The sequence below is a fragment of the Corythoichthys intestinalis genome, chromosome 12, assembly GCF_030265065.1.
Source record: "Corythoichthys intestinalis isolate RoL2023-P3 chromosome 12, ASM3026506v1, whole genome shotgun sequence".
NCBI lineage: Eukaryota > Metazoa > Chordata > Actinopteri > Syngnathiformes > Syngnathidae > Corythoichthys > Corythoichthys intestinalis.
The window spans coordinates 33,566,078-33,587,829 of NC_080406.1; the positions used below are offsets into that span (position 1 = coordinate 33,566,078).

General features: G+C 41.7%; 2 protein-coding genes across 2 annotated transcripts in view; one reads left to right on the forward strand and one right to left on the reverse strand.

Moving 5' to 3' along the window:
* On the forward strand, positions 1–16,665 carry cnot11 (CCR4-NOT transcription complex, subunit 11). The gene is made up of 7 exons (XM_057852998.1): positions 1–676; positions 8,114–8,278; positions 8,348–8,500; positions 10,214–10,416; positions 10,569–10,771; positions 13,978–14,074; positions 15,861–16,665. The coding sequence occupies exons 1-7, from the start codon at positions 373–375 to the stop codon at positions 16,056–16,058; spliced, it is 1,323 nt and encodes a 440-aa protein (XP_057708981.1). The 5' UTR covers positions 1–372; the 3' UTR covers positions 16,059–16,665.
* The window catches only part of lcp1 (lymphocyte cytosolic protein 1 (L-plastin)), a 22,141-nt gene continuing 16,534 nt past the window's right edge, over positions 16,146–21,752 (reverse strand). Inside the window, exons 14-16 of the mRNA XM_057852997.1 lie at positions 21,573–21,696; positions 21,364–21,488; positions 16,146–16,413 (exon numbers count right to left, since the gene is read on the reverse strand). Of these exons, the coding sequence (XP_057708980.1) occupies positions 16,281–16,413; positions 21,364–21,488; positions 21,573–21,696 (382 nt within the window). The 3' untranslated portion in view covers positions 16,146–16,280. The remainder of the gene's footprint in view (positions 16,414–21,363; positions 21,489–21,572; positions 21,697–21,752) is intronic.

Consider the following 21,752-nt stretch of genomic DNA (forward strand, 5'->3'; position numbering starts at 1 on the left):
TGATGCATTTCTCTTCCAAAGGAAACCATTCAAAAGTACAACCTCGCCGGGTTGTCCTGCCACCCTTCGTTCGAAATAATGCGCCTGCTAGCATGAAATAAATTTTGTTTATGGGTCAGCGAGACGCTTAATTGGCTGCTGAGCCTTCCGGAGTAGAAAGTTTGACCGTCGGAACTGTTTTCATTTCGCCATGGCTTCGGTGTTGTATGTCGGTTAGCGGGGCAAAGCTAACTCGCTTCAAGTCAGCTAGCTAGCCTTCTCCAGGACGAGCCTCCCGGTTCGACTTGTTGACTTTTCGCTTGTAAATATGCTCAAAGTGCACTAAAGCACTGTGGTTAAATATATTTGAAAATCCACCTACCCAAGCGTACCATGACGCTGGCGCCGAAGGAGCTGTCCAACCTGCTGGGCATCATCTCGGAAGAGGCTTGCAGCAACACTTTCGAGGCGCTGTCCGCCCACTTCCACCACTTCTTCGGCAAGGCGGAGCACTTCCGCGCGGGCTCGGTACTCGTCATGCTCCTGCAGCAGCCCGACCTGCTGCCCAGCTCGGCCCAGCGGCTCACTGCCCTCTATCTGCTTTGGGAAATGTACCGCACCGAGCCGCTAGCCGCAAACCCCTTCGCCGCCGTCTTCGCGCACCTGCTCAACCCAGAGCCCGAGAAGCTGCTCTCAGGTCAGTACTACCAGTCACACCAGAGAAAGGAAAAGACACAACAACAAAAAAAGGCTCAAATTTAAATTTTATACCCTCAACACATTGGCTGCGATTGACGACTGCAGACGTCCAATCTATTTGAAGTGGAAGGGATGTAAGTTCATGGTAGGCATGTGCTGTTGTTGTGCCGAAAAATAGCCACCCGCGTAAAATGTCCCCCCTGACGGAAGCGGTTATTTATAACGCTTTATTGAAGTGACAACATCAAATGTTTTCATGGATGCGTTACAGTAATGGATTTACGACTGAACAATCAGTTTTAAATAAATTACACAAAATAGTAGTACTGTATTTTAGTAAGAAATCGTGGACTGGGCCACATGACCACCTTTGAACAGAAATGTATTGGTCTACAGCAGGCATGTCCAAAGTCCGGCCCGGGGGCCAAATGCAGTCCATGGTCAAATTTCATCCGGCCCCCAGCCTCTGTCATAAAATCAATAACATCTGGCCCGCACACAGACTTAATAAATTGGTCAGCAATACTGCAACCAGCATATGAAGTAGCTTACACACGAAATGCTGCTCCTCATTTACCGACTAAAAGGCAGCAGCACTTTAACCCTTTATTGCCAAATGTATCATATTTGATACACCTAAAATTTCATGATTTTCAGACTAATTTAGAATTTTGAAATTTCTTTTTGGAAAAACAAATGATTGATGAAAGTCAACACATGCATCTGCAGGTTCCACAAGAAAAAAAACATGATTTAGCATGAGTTATAGATATTAGAGCGCTTATTACACATATTCATTTTGACTTTTCTTTCCACAAATTTGAAGGAAAAAAAAGGTTTCATTAGGACCTTATTTTTCACATTTTGGGATCCTCTGATAATTGCTTCATGTTGCAGGTATTTAAGGGCTAAGCAACATTACTCCGTGTGACCCTCTACTAAAATGGCGACACTCAACAAAAAAAAAAGTTGACTGTGACAGCCGACGCTTCAAGGATAGGTGGAAATTGGACTATTTCTTCACTCAAATACGCAACAACTGTGTCTTGCCTCATTTGCAAAGAGACAGTTGCTGTTTTTAAAGATTTAAAAGAGAGGCGATATTACCAAACAAAACACGCTGACATGTACGACAAGATTACAGGGAAGATACGCAGCGAGAAATTGAAGCAACTTGAAGCTAGTTTAATTTCACAGCAGTAGTATTTCGCAAGAGCCCGAGATTCGAAAGAGAACGCCGCAAAGGCTAGTTGCGAGATTGTTGAAATGATTCATTAAAAAAATAATAAAGCAAATGTGACAAATGGCTTGCTAAATTTTGCTTAAATATATTGTTCTACGTAAAGGACGTCAGCCAAGGTCGCCCCCCCACATTTTTACCACGCCAAATCTGGGCCCCCTTTGCAAAAAGTTTGGACACCCCTGGTCTACAGGTTTTCACGACCATATCCCAATGACAGTCACACAGGTATGACATTTATTAGTTCAAGCAGAGTAGAATAATACATATTCACAGTACAAGATTTATTAGTTCAAGCAGAGTAAAATAAAACGTAATCACAGGACAAGATTTATTTGTTCAAGCAGAGTAAAATAATACATATTCACGGTACAAGAAAGTCGTTTCCGTGTCCATCGATTTGTACGAGTGACGAGTGGGCGCTCCCGTCAGGGGGGACATTTCACACGGGGCGGCTATTTTTCGGCACAACACCTGTTTGATAACCTAAAAGACCAAATGTGAAGTAAGGTTGGCCAACCATGTTTTTGAATAATATCAATGGCTAAACAATTATAAGCATATTTTCGTTATTTTTTTTAACGCAATCCTTCCAGATTCTTTGTTTAACCCATAGCGACGCCCTTGACAACGAAAATGCTTTTATTCGACAATCTTCGGAAATCTTCGGAAATGACGTCACACAGAGAACTGTGAGGGAAGTCCGCAATAGAACAGTATTGTTGCATTGATTCTCGGTAAGATGCCACGGCGGTGTGTGGCGATGTATTGTTTTCAATTTAAAGAATAGTTGTATGAGTGGCCAAAGGATAGCCGGGCACGTAAATGGACATCTTTCGTTCGCACGAAGCGAATGAATTTCACGCCATCATCGTGTAGTCTTTTCTGCTACAAACACTTCAAAGATGCCTGCTTCCTCAACTGGTCTGCTTATGATCAAGGATTTGCAAAGAAGTAAGTGTGTGATTTTTGGATAGATGACTGATGACTTTGTCGAAGCAGAGTTGCCAACTGTTGTGGAATGAACAGTAGAAGGTAGCGACGTTAGCCGAAAGGTAACTCGAGGCAAAACCCCGATGGTGTTGTGGAATGAACTGTAGAAGCTAACTCGTGGCAATCCCCGATCATAGTTGTATTGAGTTCATTTTGCCTACACTTATAAATTCGTCAAAACTTTTCTTTTATCCCAGGCAATAGTAGGGGGTTTATTTACCTGACATGTTTCGGCGAACACTTCCACCTTCGTCAGCGGGTTCGAAGGCGGAAGTGTTCGCCGAAACATATCAGGTAAATAAAAGCTAACGTCGCTAGCTTCTACTGTTCAGTCCACAACATGATCGGGGATTTGTCAAAACTTTTCTTTTATCCCAGGCAATAGTAGGTGGTTTATTTACCTGACATGCTTCAAATCATAAAAATAATAACAGCATATATCTTACCAATCTTGTAATCGCGATGGGTCTTGTCTCCATTCCATGTCAGGTAGTCTGGGCACATTGTTTGCGTCCTGATTAGCGTCTGGCTAATACATGTACGGTCCAACATAAAATTCCGACCTCCTCCTCTTCATTCAACTCTTCAAAAACTTGGATCTCCTCCCTTGCGCTCGATCTATCGCTTATATCGCTGTTTGAATCATTGTTTGGAGGGCTTTGTATGGCAGCCGAATGGACCACTGCCATCGCTGTTCTCGGTGTGACGTGTCACTTCCGGGTTCGTCCGCTTTGAGGCTCGAACTTCGGAAACGCGATTATTTTGTCAAATATACAACATATAAATTATTTTTTCATGCTTTATTTGTTGGACAATGTTTAATTACTTTAATTGTGACCCTATTTGGCATTTTATGAAATTACTTCACATTTGTTCTTTAAGCCAAAATATCACGGTTTCACAGTATTGCAATTTCATTTCTAAAATGTGTTCGAGATATGTTTCCCCCCCATTGAACAGGATTTTTATTTTTCAAAACATTAACAAATTGGAACATAAGTATAATGTAAAGTTTAAATAAATATTTAGAAAAATAAAATATTCTAAACAAAATGAAAATAAATGCAATCCTTTAGGTGAGCCTAAACCCACAGCCACAGCTCAAAATTATTTCCATCAGAACAAAAATATCTGAATTGTTTTCCATAAAAAGCGTGTGTATGACTCGTATCATGTTTACATAATACACACACTCTCTTTCTTAACACAGACAGTTGCCAGAGAGGCATACTAGGCATGTGCCTGTATGAGATTTTGACGGTATGATAAGCTTAGGCAAAAATACCGCAGTTTCACGGTAATACAATTATAGCTCTAAAATGTGCTATTTTGAGATATATAGGTTAAAAAAAATTCCATTGAACGGGTTTTTTTAATTTTTCACAATCTATTTGCAAATCGGAACATCAACTTGAATATATTAAAATAAATAAAATAACAAAAAATAAATAACTGAAATATTTTAGATAAATAGAACTGAACCCCATAGCCACAGCTCAAATTGCTCAACATTAGAACAAAATTATTTTCCATAAAAAAGTAAAAAAAAACCAACAACTTTGAAATAAAATAAATGTATATCAGGCACTTCACTAACTTTAAACCTCCATCTCAACATTTTTAGACTTGCTCATTGCATACATATTTCTATCTCAGTCCAAGTTATTGTTATGTTTGCACATATTATTCACGATTTTACCACCAGATGGTATCAGTTGTCCATGTTCTTCATGTTGACTATTCTCGCAGTCGGCGTGATGTCACGATGACGTCATCTCGCATAGCAACATGTCTCCATTTTGAGATGGGGGCACGCAAGGTAATCATCTGTAGACAAACGTTGTCTGAAATTCATACATTTCAGCTGTGTTTTGCGTCTTTTTTTTTTTTTTTTTTTTTTTTTTTTTTTTTCATAAAAACGTCGTAAACATGACATAATTATCACGAGTCACTGCCGACAGACGCGAGGAGGCAATACACCTTTAGAAATACAACTTTAAATTAGCGTTTATTGGCTTGCAAATCTGCCCGTACAAAGTCGCAGCTGACAGCTGGATAAACAATCCAAAGGAATGGCCTGCAGTTGCCTGGTACACCAGACTCACCGCTGTTCCAGCTATGGAGTTTGGCCACCATTCACGCGGATACAATTTCCAGGGCGGAGCAAGCCACAGCAAACAGACAGCGGAGTGGACCAATCAGCGACGGACAGACGTGACGTTAGTAAAATGACGAGGGAAGGACGAGGGACTTGCGCGCGGAAGTAAACATACGAAGAGAGCGGAGTTTATTCAACATGGCTAGCGCGAGACAGACTGTTGTCAATGACTCGTGTCGATGTGTTTTTGGTAATTTAAAACTGATTTTACCGTGGATTGGAACATATTCTCGGCTCTACCGTTCACCATCTGTGTTGTTGTGGAGACGACTTTCGACGCGCAAGAGTGACTTTGCTCGTTAAGAGCACGTCATGCAAATGAACGAATCTGATTTGTCGATTGATTTTGTACCTGCTCGAGAGGCCGTTAAAGGGCTGGTTCCCAGACTATACTCTCAGTGTTTGAAAAATACAGGGAGAACGGTCTGGCAGAGCCAGGCAAGGCCTGCAGTGGAGTTCGGAAACATCTACAACCACCTCATAAAGTCACCCAATAAGTTGACCTTTATCAATTCTAGGCATTTTTTTTTTTTGTTTTTAAACAAACGAAAATAAATGGGAAGGCATTTCAATTAATGGATGCAATCTGGGTGGTTCTCCATGTTGACCTTAGCACCTAGAAAAAAAAGTGACTATTTTTAATAGAGGACCACAACAACGACTTGCAATAAAAAGTGGAATATGTATAAGTGTGGAACTGAGGAAATTGGTAGTATATACGAAGTGATTATTTCTGCCGTAACCGGTAATTTGCATACAAGCGTTATTTAGCCGTGAACCGTGGTAGTAGACCTAAATGGGGTGTCACGAGGCAAGAACGCAGTGCATGACTCACGTCGCGGCAAAATAACCAATTCCCACCAGGCCAATAATATACCGATTGATCAATCAGAGCAGTTCACGGCAAAAGAAAACGCTTTGCGAGTTGTCGCTTACGGTAATAATAAACACTGCCTCGTCTATTGAATCCTAGCAGCGAATTGGGGCAAAAAAAAATCGATTAAAGTTTACTCACCAGTAATAAAATGTCGGCTGCAAACGTAAATGTGCCTGGATTTAGGTTCCCACTGGCGAGAATGGTCCACGGAACAGTCTTCTTTTACTGTTCCTCGATTGATTGCTTTCAGCCATTTGCTTCTTTTCTTCTCACGAGGAAGAATGAAGAACTTCAAATGCGGCTCCTAAAAGACCGCAAATAGGACAAAAGTTCAACGCGTTTGTACTACAATGCACGACAGAGTAACTGCTTGTGACTCGTGTTTTGCCCCCTTTTCAATATGGCTACGCTTTGTTGTGGCTGGTGACGTCATTAATGCCCCGATGTCCGACTGCGAGAATGGAAAGTACAAAAAAAGGAAAAACAATAAAGAATGAAGAAGTGTGAACCAGCCAGCTGTGTCTGCGTAGCTCAGCGTCAATGTAAAAATTTTTACATTTAGACATAAAAAGGAGCGACATAACAGTTATGATGCAGGAACGTGAGTATGTTCACCATTTCTGGGTTAACCACTACTACTATTATTAATTAGTTGAATATTAATGGCAAGAGAAAGTAGGAGACAGCGAGTGTGTTTGACTCGTATCATTATTTACACATACACACACACGTGCTCTCTCTCAACACAGAAAGTCGCCAGAGAGAAAACACCAGAGGTTGTATGATGAAAATGTTATTTTGAACAGATGTTTACAATGGCGGAAGACCACAAAAGTACGCTTATAGTGAGGAAACAAGGTAGCCATGTTGGCATGCTAACTAGCCACAATAATAGCCTCGTTAACAAGCTTAAGTTATAGTACTTTTTTCTACCGTTGCTAGACGCACACACGCTGGAGTGAACTCTCGTAGCTGGTGGGAAACGTTCATGACAGCGTTTACTTACATTAAATTTTGTGTAAAGTGGCGGATGATGGTCACGTTAATGTGAAAATCTGTTGGAGGTGTTGCCTGCACGTTGGCTGTCCTTCCTCCCGATTGTGGCTCTGTTTCTTTTCGGTAGTAGAAATACCAATACCTAATACTTACGCTATACTAACGACTGTCTTTTTTTGAGGAGGGAAAAAGCTCTGATGTAGTTTTGACAGTGAAAGCAGTGTTACCGACACACAGGACAGAGAAACAACCGAAGGGGTGAATGCTGCCGCTCCAAGCCATTTCTCGCTGCATTTTTGGGACATAAACAATAGCTAATACCGTCCTACGTTATGACGGAAAATTTTTGTGGTTTCGAAACCATGACGTTTCCATACTAAACCTTGAAACCGTTAACCAGCACATGATCACGCTAGACACACCAAACACGCTGGATTAACTCTCTTAGCTGGTCGGAAACACATGACGGTGTTTACTAACTTTTGATTTTGTATAAATTGGCAGTGACCCTCCACAAACATGTTTCTCTTCTAAGCCGTGGCCGCCTGTAACTTTTCTGTAGCCGAAGTATTCCCATACCAGCCATTTCATTTTCTTCAATGGGGGAAAAAGTTGACGGGAGGGAAATGGGGGGAAAGTTCAGGAGTCTCACCTCCTCCACCCATCGTGTAGCACAGCTGATTCACTGACACTGAGCAACATACGGTGGGGGAGGGTTGAGCCTTGCAGCTGCAAGCGAGGGATTTCTCCTTGCATTTTTGGGACATAAAAAATAGCTAATACGTTAAGGAGGGTATGACGGAAATTTTTTGTGGTTTTGAAACCTTGACGTTTTTCATACCATGGTACACCTTGAAACCAGCAATCGGCACATATTTATTACTTTATACTTTATTTTATTACTTGAAAAGTTTTGGGAGGGTGGAACTTGGCCAGAGGAAGGAATATTTTTTTTATTTTTTTATTATTTTTTTAAAGAACTCCTTAGCAGCCAATGACGGCGCTAGATGTCCAATCCATTTGACGTGAGAGGGATGGCAGCGAATGAACGTTCAAATGAACGTTCGTTCATTCGCTGCCATCCCTCTCACTTCAAATGGATTGGACGTCTAGCAGTGATAAACTAATTAGCAGGAGGGTGACTTGTACAATGTTGTATGCTTGCACGCAGGCTTCCTGCCGCCCATCACGCAGCCCGAGAAGTTCTTCCTGTCGCAGCTGATGTTGGCGCCGCCTCGAGATTTGTTCAAAAAGACACCCAGGCAGGTGTCGTGCATGGACGTCAGCGGCACGCCGCAGACCGTCGATATTAGCGGCCTGCAGCTCGCCCTGGCCGGTAAGACTCGCATCCATTCTACGCCGCGTGGCCTTTCAAGGCTTCCTGACAGCGTGTTTTTGTGTACAGAACGTCAATCTGAACTTCCGACGCAGAGCAGAGCAGGCTTCCCCAGCGTACTCGATGACCCCGACCCGGACTCGTCCAACTCGGGCTTCGACAGCTCCGTGGCCAATCAGATCATCGAGTCGCTGGTCACCGGGCCGCGTCCGCCGCTAGAGAGTGCGTACTAATAATCCTAACTAAATGTCAATTCATTGTGTTCTAGTGCACATGTAAATGGCGGAAAACACTCAGGTGACTTGAAGTTCCGCTCTTGAGACCCCCAATTTGGCCAACTTTCAAAATTGTCCGATATGCATGCGTGATACATCATTGGAAAGCTTAAAATTTCAATTTTCTGGGGAAAGACAAATTTTGAACTGGAGGGCTTTTTTTAACAGCAAAACCCTATCTGGAGGTGAGAGCACGCGAGAGCAAAATTACAGACACCATGACTTTAACGAGATATCATCGCGTACTTACCTTGTTTCGATCCAAAAACTCCATGTAGCATGTATCACCGAGTGTCAAGACACAGCTGTGAATGGCCACAGCTGGATTTTGGGGGGGATTTTATGGGTGAAACATGGTAATATAACAAGGGTGCGATACAGAAATCGCAGACATCAAGGAGTGGTTGAGAATTTCTTTTTCATATATTTACCCTTTTAAACGCCCCCCCCCCCCCCCTTTTTCTTTGTTTTGGATCCATTATTTATCATCGAACATATCGGCGAAAATGCGACAGTAACAAAAAAAATACAATTAAGCGATAGTTATGATGTAGATATCCGTGACTTTTTTTTACAGACGCCATTTTTTTCATTGTGACATAATTTGTTTAAAAGTTTAAAATAAAGGAGTGAATTATTTTTTTAGTGTTTTTTTTTTTTCTTTTAAACGAAATATGAGACATCAATTAATTAGGGCTGTCAAACGATTAAAATTTTTAATCGAGTTAATCACAGCTTAAAAAATAATTAATCGTAATTAATCGCAATTCAAACCATCTATAGAATATGCCATATTTTTCTGTAAATTATTGTTGGAGTGGAAAGATAAGACATAAGACGGATATATACATTCAACATACTGTACATAAGTACTGTATTTGTTTCTTGTAACAATAAATCAACAAGATGGCATTAACATTAACATTCTGTTGAAGCGATCCATGGATAGAAAGACTTGTCGTTCTTAAAAGATAAATGTATGTACAAGTTATAGAAATTTTGTATTAAAACCCCTCCTAATGTTTTCATTTTGATAAAATTTGTAAAATTTTCAATCAAAAAATAAACTAGTAGCTCGCCATTGTTGATGTCAATAATTCCACAATGCTCATGGTGCTTAAACCCATAAAATCAGTCGCACCAAAGCACCAGCAGAGGAGAGGTAGACAAAAAACACAAGTAACAAGTGGACATAACACTGTGCTGTCATTTTAATCTGAGCGAGGCATGTGAGTTAATTGCGTCAAATATTTAACCGTGATTAATTAAAGAAATTAATTACCGCCCGTTAACGCGATAATTTTGACAGCCCTACAATTAATGATTCTAAGCTAAAAACAACAGACATTTTGAATAATAAATATAATTACTTAGTCTTTTTATGGCTGGGTTGAAACAAAAGCGGTTGCCCGATGTCTGTAAACGGGGGTTTTCAGGGTAAAACGGACAAATTAAAAATAGTCCGGGGACTTAATGCGCCATGAATCTGCTATGGCAGCATATAGACATGTTGTTTTATCAAACACAACAGTTGTTTTGGCTTAAAATACAGCAGTTTCTTTTAAAGAGTGCAAGATCAGAAACTGCTTTTTAAGTCTTGTCTGTGTTTTCCGCCATTTGCAAATTTAAGTCGTTACAAACCCATGTCCATATCCAATAGGTCACTTCCATCCTGAGTTGATACGCCCACTTCCTCCGCTGCACACATGCGAGGATGAGTTGGCGTGGCTTAATCCCACCGAGCCGGACCACCGTGTGCACTGGGACCGTTCCATGTGCGTCAAGAACAGCACAGGTCTGGAGGTCAAGCGCGTTATGGCCAAGGCCTTCAAGAGCCCGCTGTCGGCGCAGCAGCAGTCGCAGGTATGCCAAAATGCAACACTGGCCGCAATCTTGGACATGTCAAAGCCATTTTGACTAGGAGAAAAACTGGCATTGAATGATCGCTGCCTCTCAGTCACAATGCTTGCCACAACCAATATGGCGGACTTGTCATGAACCTCTCCTTTGTTCAGTTGCTGTGCGAGTTAGAGAAGGATCCAAAGCTGGTGTACCACATCGGGCTGAGTCCGGCCAAGCTGCCCGACCTGGTTGAGAACAACCCGCTGGTGGCCATCGAGATGTTGCTCAAGCTCATGCAGAGCAGCCAGATCACTGAATACTTCTCCGTGCTCGTCAACATGGACATGTCGCTGCACTCCATGGAGGTCGTCAACAGGTATGTTGCGCCGCCATATTGCTTGTGGCCTGTGGTAACGCATGTTGCACAGATATTCATTTTTTGCACGCCAGCTAGCTTAATTCTAATACATAATTTTATTGTATAAAAACTACCAGTTCATTAAACGGTACCACAGATAGAAAGACATGTAGTTCCTAATAATTTGATACTAAAAGCCCTCTTAATTTTATCATTTAATAAAATTTGTAAAATTTGAAACCAAACAATAAACTAGTTGCTCGCCATAGTTGTTGACGTCACAGTGCGGTGACGTCACATGGCCACGCTGCCGTACTTCACAGTGTCACTTTTTAACTATGTAAGGTAGTGATTTAAATACACCACAATGTGTCAATGGCGAGTTTTAAATCGATAAGATATCAAGCCAACGAGTGCGTTTTGTCCCTCAACTGACGCCGTGGTTTCCCGTTTAGTGCGGGTCCATTGTGATTTACGTTCATTTGAGTGTGGTCTTCACAACAACCAAGACTCCTGCTAATGGCTCCCGGCATTATAGGTTATATATTTTGACTAAAAATTACCATCCAGTGTATTTCTTGAGCTAAACGAGTCGCTAAAATGTTAAGAGTTTGACCAAAGTAAGTTTTATGTGTATTTTGCATATCTATTTTGATTGTGAATTTGTGAGTGCCAGTTCTCTTTGCATTGTAGTTTAACTGTATAAGAATAGGGCCTCATTAATACAGATTGAAGCACTTTTTTTTTTTGTGAACATTATTTTTTGAGCGATATGAATATTATTATTTTTTTGTCTTTTCACTATATGATACCTAAGTTTGTTGTGAAGGAGTTGCCTAACCTTATGCCAATAAACGGCGTGGTCCGAGCTACGAATCTGAACGCCTGTGTCCACTCTCCTTTCATGCTGCCTAACACCCCACTGTTGATTAAAGGAAAACTCCGGAGTCAGTCGAGGGACAAAACGCACTCATTGGCTTGATCCCTAATTCAACATTGACACCTTTTGGCTATTTAAATCCCTACCTTACATAATTGAAGAGGGACACTGTGAAGTTCGGTAGCGTGACCATGTGACATCACCGCCCTGCGACGTCAACAACAATGGCGAGCTACTAGTTAACGTAATTTTACAAATTTTATTGAAACAAAAACATTAGAAGGGGTTTTAATATCAAATTATTATAACTCGTACTAAGATTTATCTTTTAAGAACTACATGTTCTTCTATCCGGGGTTCTTTTTTTAAAAAAAAAAAAAAAAAAAAAAAAAAGATAATATAAACCCTGTTTAACCTTCGAGTCCCACGATCACGCCGGCATGATCAATCACATAGAGTCTTTAAAGCGCCGTAAAAAGCTAACTTTATACACAGTGCTGCTGTCAACATTACTCTAGAGTGCGGACTTTAAACTGACCTGTCAAAACCAAAGTTTTTATTATGCACCAATAGACCACAGAAAACTGGAGATATGATCGTCTTAATTTGATGGGAGCAAATGTTTATCCATGGATGAGCGTACACTAAGGAGTACTCATGCTCTTGGGACGGGACAACTGACTCTTCGCCTCTGTGTATTTTCCCAGTAGATTGATTTTAGTGTATTTTTTTTGGCCTAATATGGTAATGTGATGGTGTAATAATGTAATGGATGAGAAAATATACCAAAATTTTGAAAAAAATAATTGAGATTCGACAATATGGAAAAAAATCTTTTTTTTTTTTTTTTTTTTTTTTTTTGCTCAGCCTTGTGTTTAAGGTAAAAAAAAAATTGATTTCTTTCCTTACGCCAGCCCTTCTCAAATAGTGGGGCACGCCTCCCCAGTGAGGCACACAGCGACGCTGGGGGTGCGCATGTGACCTTGGTGAACGTCCTATTTGCCGCACTAGAATTAAGTGTAATTGCAGATCCGGTCATTGGGTGGCAGTGGCGCTCTCACTTTCAGAGTGTGCACAGTATTTTTGAAACAAACAAGAGCACATAGAAAACAGCAGGAGATGTGAAGAGCTAAGGCGACGAAATATGACAAATTCGTAGTGTTTGGCTTCAGTTTTAATACAGTGGGAGACGATGAAATACCAATAGGTTTACTGTGTCTAAAAATGTTGGCAGTGGACAGCATAAAGCCAAATGAATTAAGACGTGACTTAAAGACATTGGACCTCAATCATATTGAGATGCCGCTTGATTTTTTTTTTTTTTCAGCGAAAGCGTGCCAAATATTGCCAACAATGGTCTCGTCTTTGTGTTACATTAGTAAACCAGCGAGCACTGTTAGCATCATATAAGGTGGCATACCAAGTTGCCCAGTGCAAAATAACCCTACACCATTGCAAAGGAGCTGATACTGTCTGCGGCAAAAATGAAAACTTCCACTGTCCAATGACACTGTCGTTTTTGTTCTATTAATTTTTGTTTTTTCGGTCAAATTGTTTGGCACATTGTACTCTTGGGTTATTGTTGCAAATCAATTTATTATTATCGATTTTATTAAATTTTATTTTTCAGTATGAAATGGTGAAGGCATAGTCTACTTTCAGTGAATGTTGACAGCCTTAACTGTGTACACCTACTTATGAAAGGGAAATGGATTTGATTCTGTAGTTCTGAGATGCTCAGACCACTTGAATCCAAGTGGTAATCCAAGTATAAATCGACCGATACAGATTATTAGTAGTTGGAGGGGTCAATAACCGATTTTTGGAGCCGATATTCATTTGCAGTAAAAGTGTAAAAAAAAAAAAAAAAAAGTTCCACAAGCAAAATGATTGACACATTCAGCGTCTTCGAAGGTACCGCTGCCAAGCTCCTCTGGCAAGAGCAAAGCTTCAACGCCTGTCAATCATCGTTTTTTTAATAAGCAAAACTTGCAGTGTGCTGTTGACCAAGAAAAGCAGGAGGGAGAGTGAGGCTTTACGAGCATGAAACAGAAAAACAAATATATATTTTTAAATTAAAAAACCCGATCCTTTTCACCTGATTCCTATCCTCTGAAAAATGGCGCGATCCCTTGTCCCGATCCCTAGTTTTAAATTGAAAGTTTTCATATCGGCCAGTCGGATTTAATAAAAAGCCTGGTACCAATATATAACAAATTTCCAAATAAAGTATAATATATAACAAATATATCTCTAATAAATATCACTACCTCATTTATAGAAAATGGGTCACCATAACTCCTTTTTCTGTGCCGAGTCACAAATGAACATGAATGCGTTTCAGATTGACAACAGCTGTGGACTTGCCTCCGGAGTTCATCCACCTTTATATTTCCAACTGCATTTCTACCTGCGAACAGATCAAAGACAAATACATGCAGGTAGGACATGCGTGTACTAGGGTGTCCCAAAAAAGTAAATCCAGGAAACTAATCTCGCACACCCTCTCAATGCATTCCACTTCTTGCCAAAGTACTGTGAGAAAAAATTCACAATGATCGCTTAATATTTAGGGTTCCCTCAGAGCACATGTAATGTCTGCTATGCCGTATACAGGGGCCAGCCGGGTAGAGGCGTCATCCTGATCTGTTTTCAACTGTCCATTTGCACTCACATGCATAGAACGTATGCGGTGTTGCCTTGACCTGGTGTTGACAGTGGCTGATCCAGAAAAGCAATCTGAAACTCGAAGGGGGGGATTTACCCCCCAAAATATCACCGATTTTGAAAAACTCTTTGGATTTGGGAAGCTTACCACGTGGGAGGTGGTTTAAGCAAGTCTTTTTCTGATAGAATGTGACTTTACTTCGAGAAAATGACACTTTCAAGCGATCATAGCATGGAATTGGTCATCGCGGCTGTCTTCGGCCTCTTCTTCCGATCCTGTGGCCCTAATATTTCCCTGTTCGTCCGCTTCAAAGCAGAATGGAATTTTCTGGACCACTCGAAGGCATCTCCCTTTGACAACGATCCGAACGACAACCTCTCAGAGTGGGTGGGTCTCAAGAAGGACGAAGTCGTCGGGTTTATCGACAGCCAGCTGGAGACCACCCACCACAGGGACGACTACCTCCTCCTCGCCCGCTTCTTCCTCACGGGCCCCGGGACAGAAGTTGTCCGCTTCAACCGGCCGGGCTCGATGGATGGCCAAAGGCATCTACTCGCTGAAAATCTACATCTTCCTGAAGCAGTTCCAACTCACTCCACATGAAGCAAGAACTCTGCGCAAGATCAACGTGTTCGCAGTGACGGTCTACCTCAAGCGGTGGTTTGAAGCTCCAGTTACCGTCGATGCACCTGTCAACAACCTGGAGATGTGCGAGGAGCTGGACAGATACACCGCTGTTGACAGTGAAGTCGGCTCGGCTGCTCTCGAGGTTCCGTGGGCATCTCTGGTACTTGAGCGAGGACTTGGCCCCCCTGGCGATGTTTTCAACAAAGACCGAGGAAGAGAAGGCCAAGATGCTGCACAACCTCTACGAGGCTCAGGAGAAAGGGAAGGAACTGCGGCCCCTTACACTCAAGAGGGCTGACCTGGGCGACTTCATCACCCGGAGGTCGCAGAACCTGTTCCACTGCCTGAAGCTGCCTCTCCCAGCTACAGTCGCGGATCTTCGGGAGGTTTCAGTTGTCGTGTCCGAGCTGAAGTCGGTGAATGATGTTGCCGAGCGAGCGGTCAAGCTGGTGACCGACTTCGACCAGTGCCTGACAAAGGAGAAAGACGAGCGGCAGCTCATCTTTCAGGTCGTCGAACATCACTGCCGCCAATTCCCCATGGCTGACAAGGCCAGCTTCCAGTAGTGCAGCTGTCACTTCCCTGTCTTCAGTTGTATTGCACCAGTGCATGTGATACCTTGTCCAATGTGAATCATGCAAGGTAGACAATTGGTCTGGGAGAGAGGCGATCATTAGTCAGAAGAGTGCGAGACCGACACGTTAACCACTGCCAGTCCAGTAGGAATGTCAATGAGGGAAGCCTTAGCAACCAGCTATGGGAGTGAAATTTCGTGTGCTCGGTTCTTTTAGGAAGTGGAATACAATGAAGCGGTGTGCGAGTCCGAATCTGTTAATATGTGATTTTATATAGGGAGCCTGGGACACCCTAGCGTGTACGCAGTCATGCGCGAAACACATCGGTGGTGAATAACAGCTGTTTTTGTTGCGCAGAATCGTTTGGTTCGTCTGGTGTGCGTCTTCCTGCAGTCTCTCATCCGCAACAAGATCATCAACGTTCAGGACCTGTTCATCGAGGTGCAGGCTTTCTGCATAGAGTTTAGTCGGATACGCGAGGCGGCGGGACTCTTCCGCCTCCTCAAGAGTCTCGACACCGGGGACGGAGCCCCCGACGCAAAGACTGCCAAATGACTGCCAATAGTTTTACGTCTTTCCCCATTATTTCAGAAAAATAAAAAAAACATTTTTTGAGGAAACTGAAAAAACTGACTTGACATGTCCGTTGATAAATCATCACTTTCATTTATTTTGATTTAAAAAAAACAAAAAAAAAATCAAGGTGTTAGTTCTTTGGTCCACCCAGCATGTTTTGGGCCAATATGACATCAGTGTGATGACATCAGTGATGTCGCATTATGCTCGCTTGATGGCACGCGCCATCAGGCAGGCGAAGACGGTCATCACCATCTTGGGTTTCACCTCCATCAAGTCCTCCGGAAGCGCGTACACGCGGGCGCCCACCTTCCTCGCTGTCGAGATGGCGTACCTGAACGTCACAGATCATAACACATAATTATGTGAGACGAGACGAGTCGCTATTGGGAGTTCTAGACTGAAAACTGGTTCTAGTTAGAACTTTCCTGGTTCTGTTGTTTCTAGTTAGAACTTAGAGGGAATATAACGTCCAAAAATATGTTGCTCAAAATCTAGGTGGAAATTAGTGTTCAGTTTCAGAAACTAAAGTACCAAGGGCTAAAAATTTTTAAGGAAAAATAGAATTTCCTATGCTGAGAACTAAAACTAAAAAAGATTTAAGCTCCTTTACCTATTTGGTATTTAGATTTAATAAGTAAAAAGTTTGCCTTTGAATGGCGTAAAAACACCTCCGGAATAGCAACCGTGACTTTACATAGTTGATGAATTCGTGATCTACGTGAGTTAACAATGTAAAATCATGTTTGCTACTTGGAATGCGTACCCACAAGTCTTTGCATCTGTGATTTGCTGAAAGATTTGTGGGTACAGCTTCATTTACCATAGTTGGTCAATTAATGACCTGCGTGAGTCATGAGTGTTCTGCTTACAAACGGTGATCCTTTGTTCATTCTCGCAAGCACTAGAATAAATTTTAATCAAATATTCAATATCAATTATGTAATATAGAACTAAGCTGCATTAGAGGGTTCCAAGAGCCGAGGCATAGACTTCACTATCAGTTGACGGTGCGCGGGGCTATTTTGAAAAACTTCAAATTGAAATATTTTTAAAACCAAAGCCGCTAGCAACCTAAAACCTTTAGGCATACTTGTATATGAGTCTCCATGAGAGGCAATATAAAAAAATTCTAAGTCGCTCCCTAATCCTGATTATTTTTTGCATAAGTGTAACAAAGTTTAAAATGTCTAATGTTCTCAGATTTTATGATAGATGCACAACAACCACAAAATGCAAAGATAATCACCTCTATTTTTTCAGGATCAATAGCAATATTTAACATATATGTTTTTGCCCGAAATAGCGACTTTTTTTTTGGGTGCAATTTTGACATGTTTTGAACGGCTGTGAACAGTGGTATGAAAAGTATCTGAACCTTTTGAAATGTCTCACATTTCTGCATGAAATCATCAAATGTGATCTGATCTTTGTCAAAATCACACAGATGAAAATAGTCTGCTTTAACTAAAACCACACAAACATTTATAGGTTTTCATATTTTAATGAGGATAGTATGCAAACCATGACAGAAGGGGGGGAAATAAGTAAGTGAACCCTCTGCTTAAGGATACTTCCAGAGCAATAGAAACCCATTTTTACCAAACATTTTAAGAGTGGTTTAAAGCTGACCTGCCCACTATAAAACACACACCTGGTAATAAATGAGAAGCATTGTCTGATGTACATCATGACTTGGTCAAAACAGCCGTCTGAAAACCTGCGATCAAGGTTTGTTGATTTGTATAAAGCTGGGAATGGATACAAAACCATCTCAAAAAGTCTGGATGTTAATCAATCGACAGTCAGAGAAGTTGTCTAGAAATGGCGAGAATTTGGCAATGTTGCTTCTCTCCCAAGGAGTGGCCGTCCACCAAAGATGTTGCCAATAGTTCAGCGCAGAATACTCAGAGGGGTAAAAAAAAAAACCCTACAGTGTCTGCTAAAGACTTACAGAAATCACTGGCACAGTCCAATATCTCTGTGCACACATCAACTATATGAAAACTATGGCCAAGAATGATGTTCATGGGAGGAAGCCAATGCGGTCAAAAAAAAAAAAAAAAAACATTGTTGCTCGTTTAATGTTCGCAAAAAGGGACTTGGACACTCCATAGACGTTTTGGCAAAATATTTTGTGGACTGATGAAACCAAAGTAGAATTGTTTGGGAATAACCCCCAATGTCATAAGTGGAGGAAAAATGGAACAGCTCGCCAACATCAACACTTCTTCCCCAACGTGAAGCATGGTGAAGGGAGCATCATGATTTGGGACCGTTTGCTGCCTCAGGGCCTGGACAACTTGCAATCATTAATGGAAGAATGAATTCAAAAGTTCATCAGGAAGTTTTGCAGGAAAACCTGAGGCCGTCTGTCTGACAGTTGAAGCTAGAAAAGAGGATGGATGCTGCAACAAGACTGATCCAAAACACAGAAGTAAATCAACTTCAGAATGGTTTCAGATGAACAAAATACACATTCTGGAGTGGGCAAGTCAAAGTCCAGACTTGAACCCCATTGACATGCTGTGGCATGACCTAAAGACAGTGATTCATGCCAGACATCCCAGGAATCTGACTGAACTACAGCAGTTTTGTAGAGAAGAATGGGCCAAGATTAGTCCTGATCGGCTGATCTGCGGCTACAGGAAGCTTCTGGTTGAAGGTATTGCTGCCAAAGGGGGGGGGGGCACAAAATATTAAATGTGATGGTTCATTTACTTATTTTTCCCCCTTCTGTCATTGCATACTATTCTAATTAAAATATGAAATGTTTGGGTGGTTTTAGTTAAAGCAGACACTTTTTTTATCTGTAATTTTGACAAAGATCAGATCACATTTGATGGTGATTTTATGCTGATAAGTGAGAAATTCCAAAAAGGTTCAAACACTTTTTCATCCCACTGTAAATCACTCAATGTTCACATCAGAAACTTAATACTTGAGGAAAGCATGCTGAATATTCTTAATTTTACACAAAAAAACGCAAATTTAGCATTCCCCCCCCCCCACCCCACCCCCCCCAACTTATTTAGGTTGAATTCCGATGTTACTATTGCTTCAGCACATCTTGCCGGCGATCTGCCGGCTATTTTAGATTGAAATGTTACATGAAATAAAACACGTAAAAGTCGATTTTTTGTTTTTTTTTATATGGACACAGAAATGTCTAAATTACTCATTTTTTGCCCCAAAACGGGCAGTTGGCCGAAAATTACCTGACTATTTGAATGTAATGTTATGCTAATATGTGTGGATACAAAATACAACATGGCGGCCATCACAAAACAAAGAACTTTTGAAGTTGAAAATTCTTGTAAATAAATGCGTAAATCCTGGAATTTCTGTAGATATGAACGGAAAACAGTCTAGATTCTTGGTTAGAAGCAAAACACTGGGCAGTTATCGTTCATTTTACATAAATATATTAAGCTAAAGTTATGCTAATTTTTTTCACATCATTTCAAAGTGCATACATAGTGCTGTTTTATACAGTGGGGCAAATAAGTATTTAGTCAACCACCAATTGTGCAAGTTCTCATACTTGAAAAGATTAGAGAGGCCTGTACTTGTCAACATGGGTAAACCATGAGAGACAGAATGTGGGAAAAAAAACAGAAAATCACATTGTTTGATTTTTAAAGAATTTATTTCCAAATTAGAGTGGAAAATAAGTATTTGGTCACCTACAAACAAGCAAGATTTCTGGCTGTCAAAGAGGTCTAACTTCTAACGAGGTCTAATGGGGCTCCACTCGTTACCTGTATTAATGACACCTGTTTTAACTCATTATCGGTATAAAAGACACCTGTCCACAACCTCTGTCAGTCACACTCCAAACTCTACTGTGGCCAAGACCAAAGAGCTGCCGAAGGACACCAGAGACAAAATTGTACACCTACACCAGGCTGGGAAGACTGAATCTGCAATAGGTAAAACGCTTGGTGTAAAGAAATCAACTGTGGGAGCAATTATTAGTAAATGGAAGACTTACAAGACCACTGATAATTTCTCTCGATCTGAGGCTCCATGCAAGATCTCACCCCGTGGCATCAAAATGATAACAAGAACAGTGAGCAAAAATCCCAGAACCACACGGGGGTGCCTAGTTAATGACCTACAGAGAGCTGGGACCACAATAACAAAGCCTACTATCAGTAACACAATGCGCCGCCAGGGACTCAAATCCTGCACTGCCAGACGTGTCCCCCTGCTGAAGAAAGTACATGTCCAGGCCCGTCTGCGATTCACTAGAGAGCATTTGGATGATCCAGAAGAGGACTGGGAGAATGTGTTATGGTCAGATGAAACCAAAATAGAACTTTTTGGTAAAAACACAGGTTCTCGTGTTTAGAGGAGAAAGAATACTGAATTGCATCCGAAGAACACCATACCCACTGTGAAGCATGGGGGTGGAAACATTGGGGCTGTCTTTCTGCAAAGGGACCAGGACGACTGATCTGTGTAAAGGAAAGAATGAATGGGGCCATGTATCGAGAGATTTTGAGTGAAAATCTTCTTCCATCAGCAAGGGCATTGAAGATGAGATGTGGCTGGGTCTTTCAGCATGACAATGATCCCAAACACACAGCCAGGGCAACAAAGGAGTGGCTTCGTAAGAAGCATTTCAAGGTCCTGGAGTGGCCTAGCCAGTCTCCAGATCTCAACCCCATAGAAAATCTGTGGAGGGAGTTGAAAGTCCATGTTGCCCAACGACAGCCCCAAAACATCACTGCTCTAGACTCTAGAGGATATTTGCATGGAGGAATTGGCCAAAATGCCAGCAACAGTGTGTGAAAAGCTTGTGAAGAGTTACACAAAACGTTTGGCCTCCGTTATTGCCAACAAAGGGTACATAACAAAGTATTGAGATTTTTTTTTTTCCCACATTCTCTCATGGTTGAGGTTTACCCATGTTGACAATTACAGGTCTCTCTAATATTTTCAAGTGGGAGAACTTGCACAATTAGTGGTTGACTAAATACTTATTTGCCCCACTGTATAATAATTACCTTGAATCTTTGACCAAATCGCTCTTGAGACACTCCTGCCTGCTTGTATGCGCTAAAACTTTCGTCCTGTTTCCACCTAAATCCGGCGTTAGAACGCAGTGTGTATTTGAGTTTATCGCAGTGAAAGCTTCCTCCACGCTCTGCCTGGCCCGGCCCACTACGGGAAACCGTGGCGCAATGTCTGTGGGAGCTTTCTCATCAACTGATAGTGAAGTCTATGGCCATGGGTTGCTGACTCATGTCTTAGATCTATACAAAAGAAAAGTTCATACTTGGCATTGTTAAATTTATCTTCTGGCGCGGGGTGGTTTCTCTTGAGGAGGTCGTAGCGGACGGATCCAGGTTGAATGGCGTCGATCAGGTCCAGAACTGGCATGCTGCTGCTGATGGAGGAGTCCTAAGCAAACACAAGCCGGCTTACGACTACACCGGAAGTGACACAAAAGGGCAATTGGTTGACAAAAAGCAGCCTTTTTCTAACTTTAAAACTGGAAATGGATGAGGTTTTCTTGGCTCCTTCCAGCGTCTGATTGGTCCACGCTACGATTGTGTCGTCGTTGACCTTCTGCCCGTCGCCGAGGTCCTCTAGGATGTTCAGCGTGTACCTGTGAGGCGGCAAAAGTGTCGGTGGAGTTCCTAAAGCGGGTTCCGAGGTCGGCGG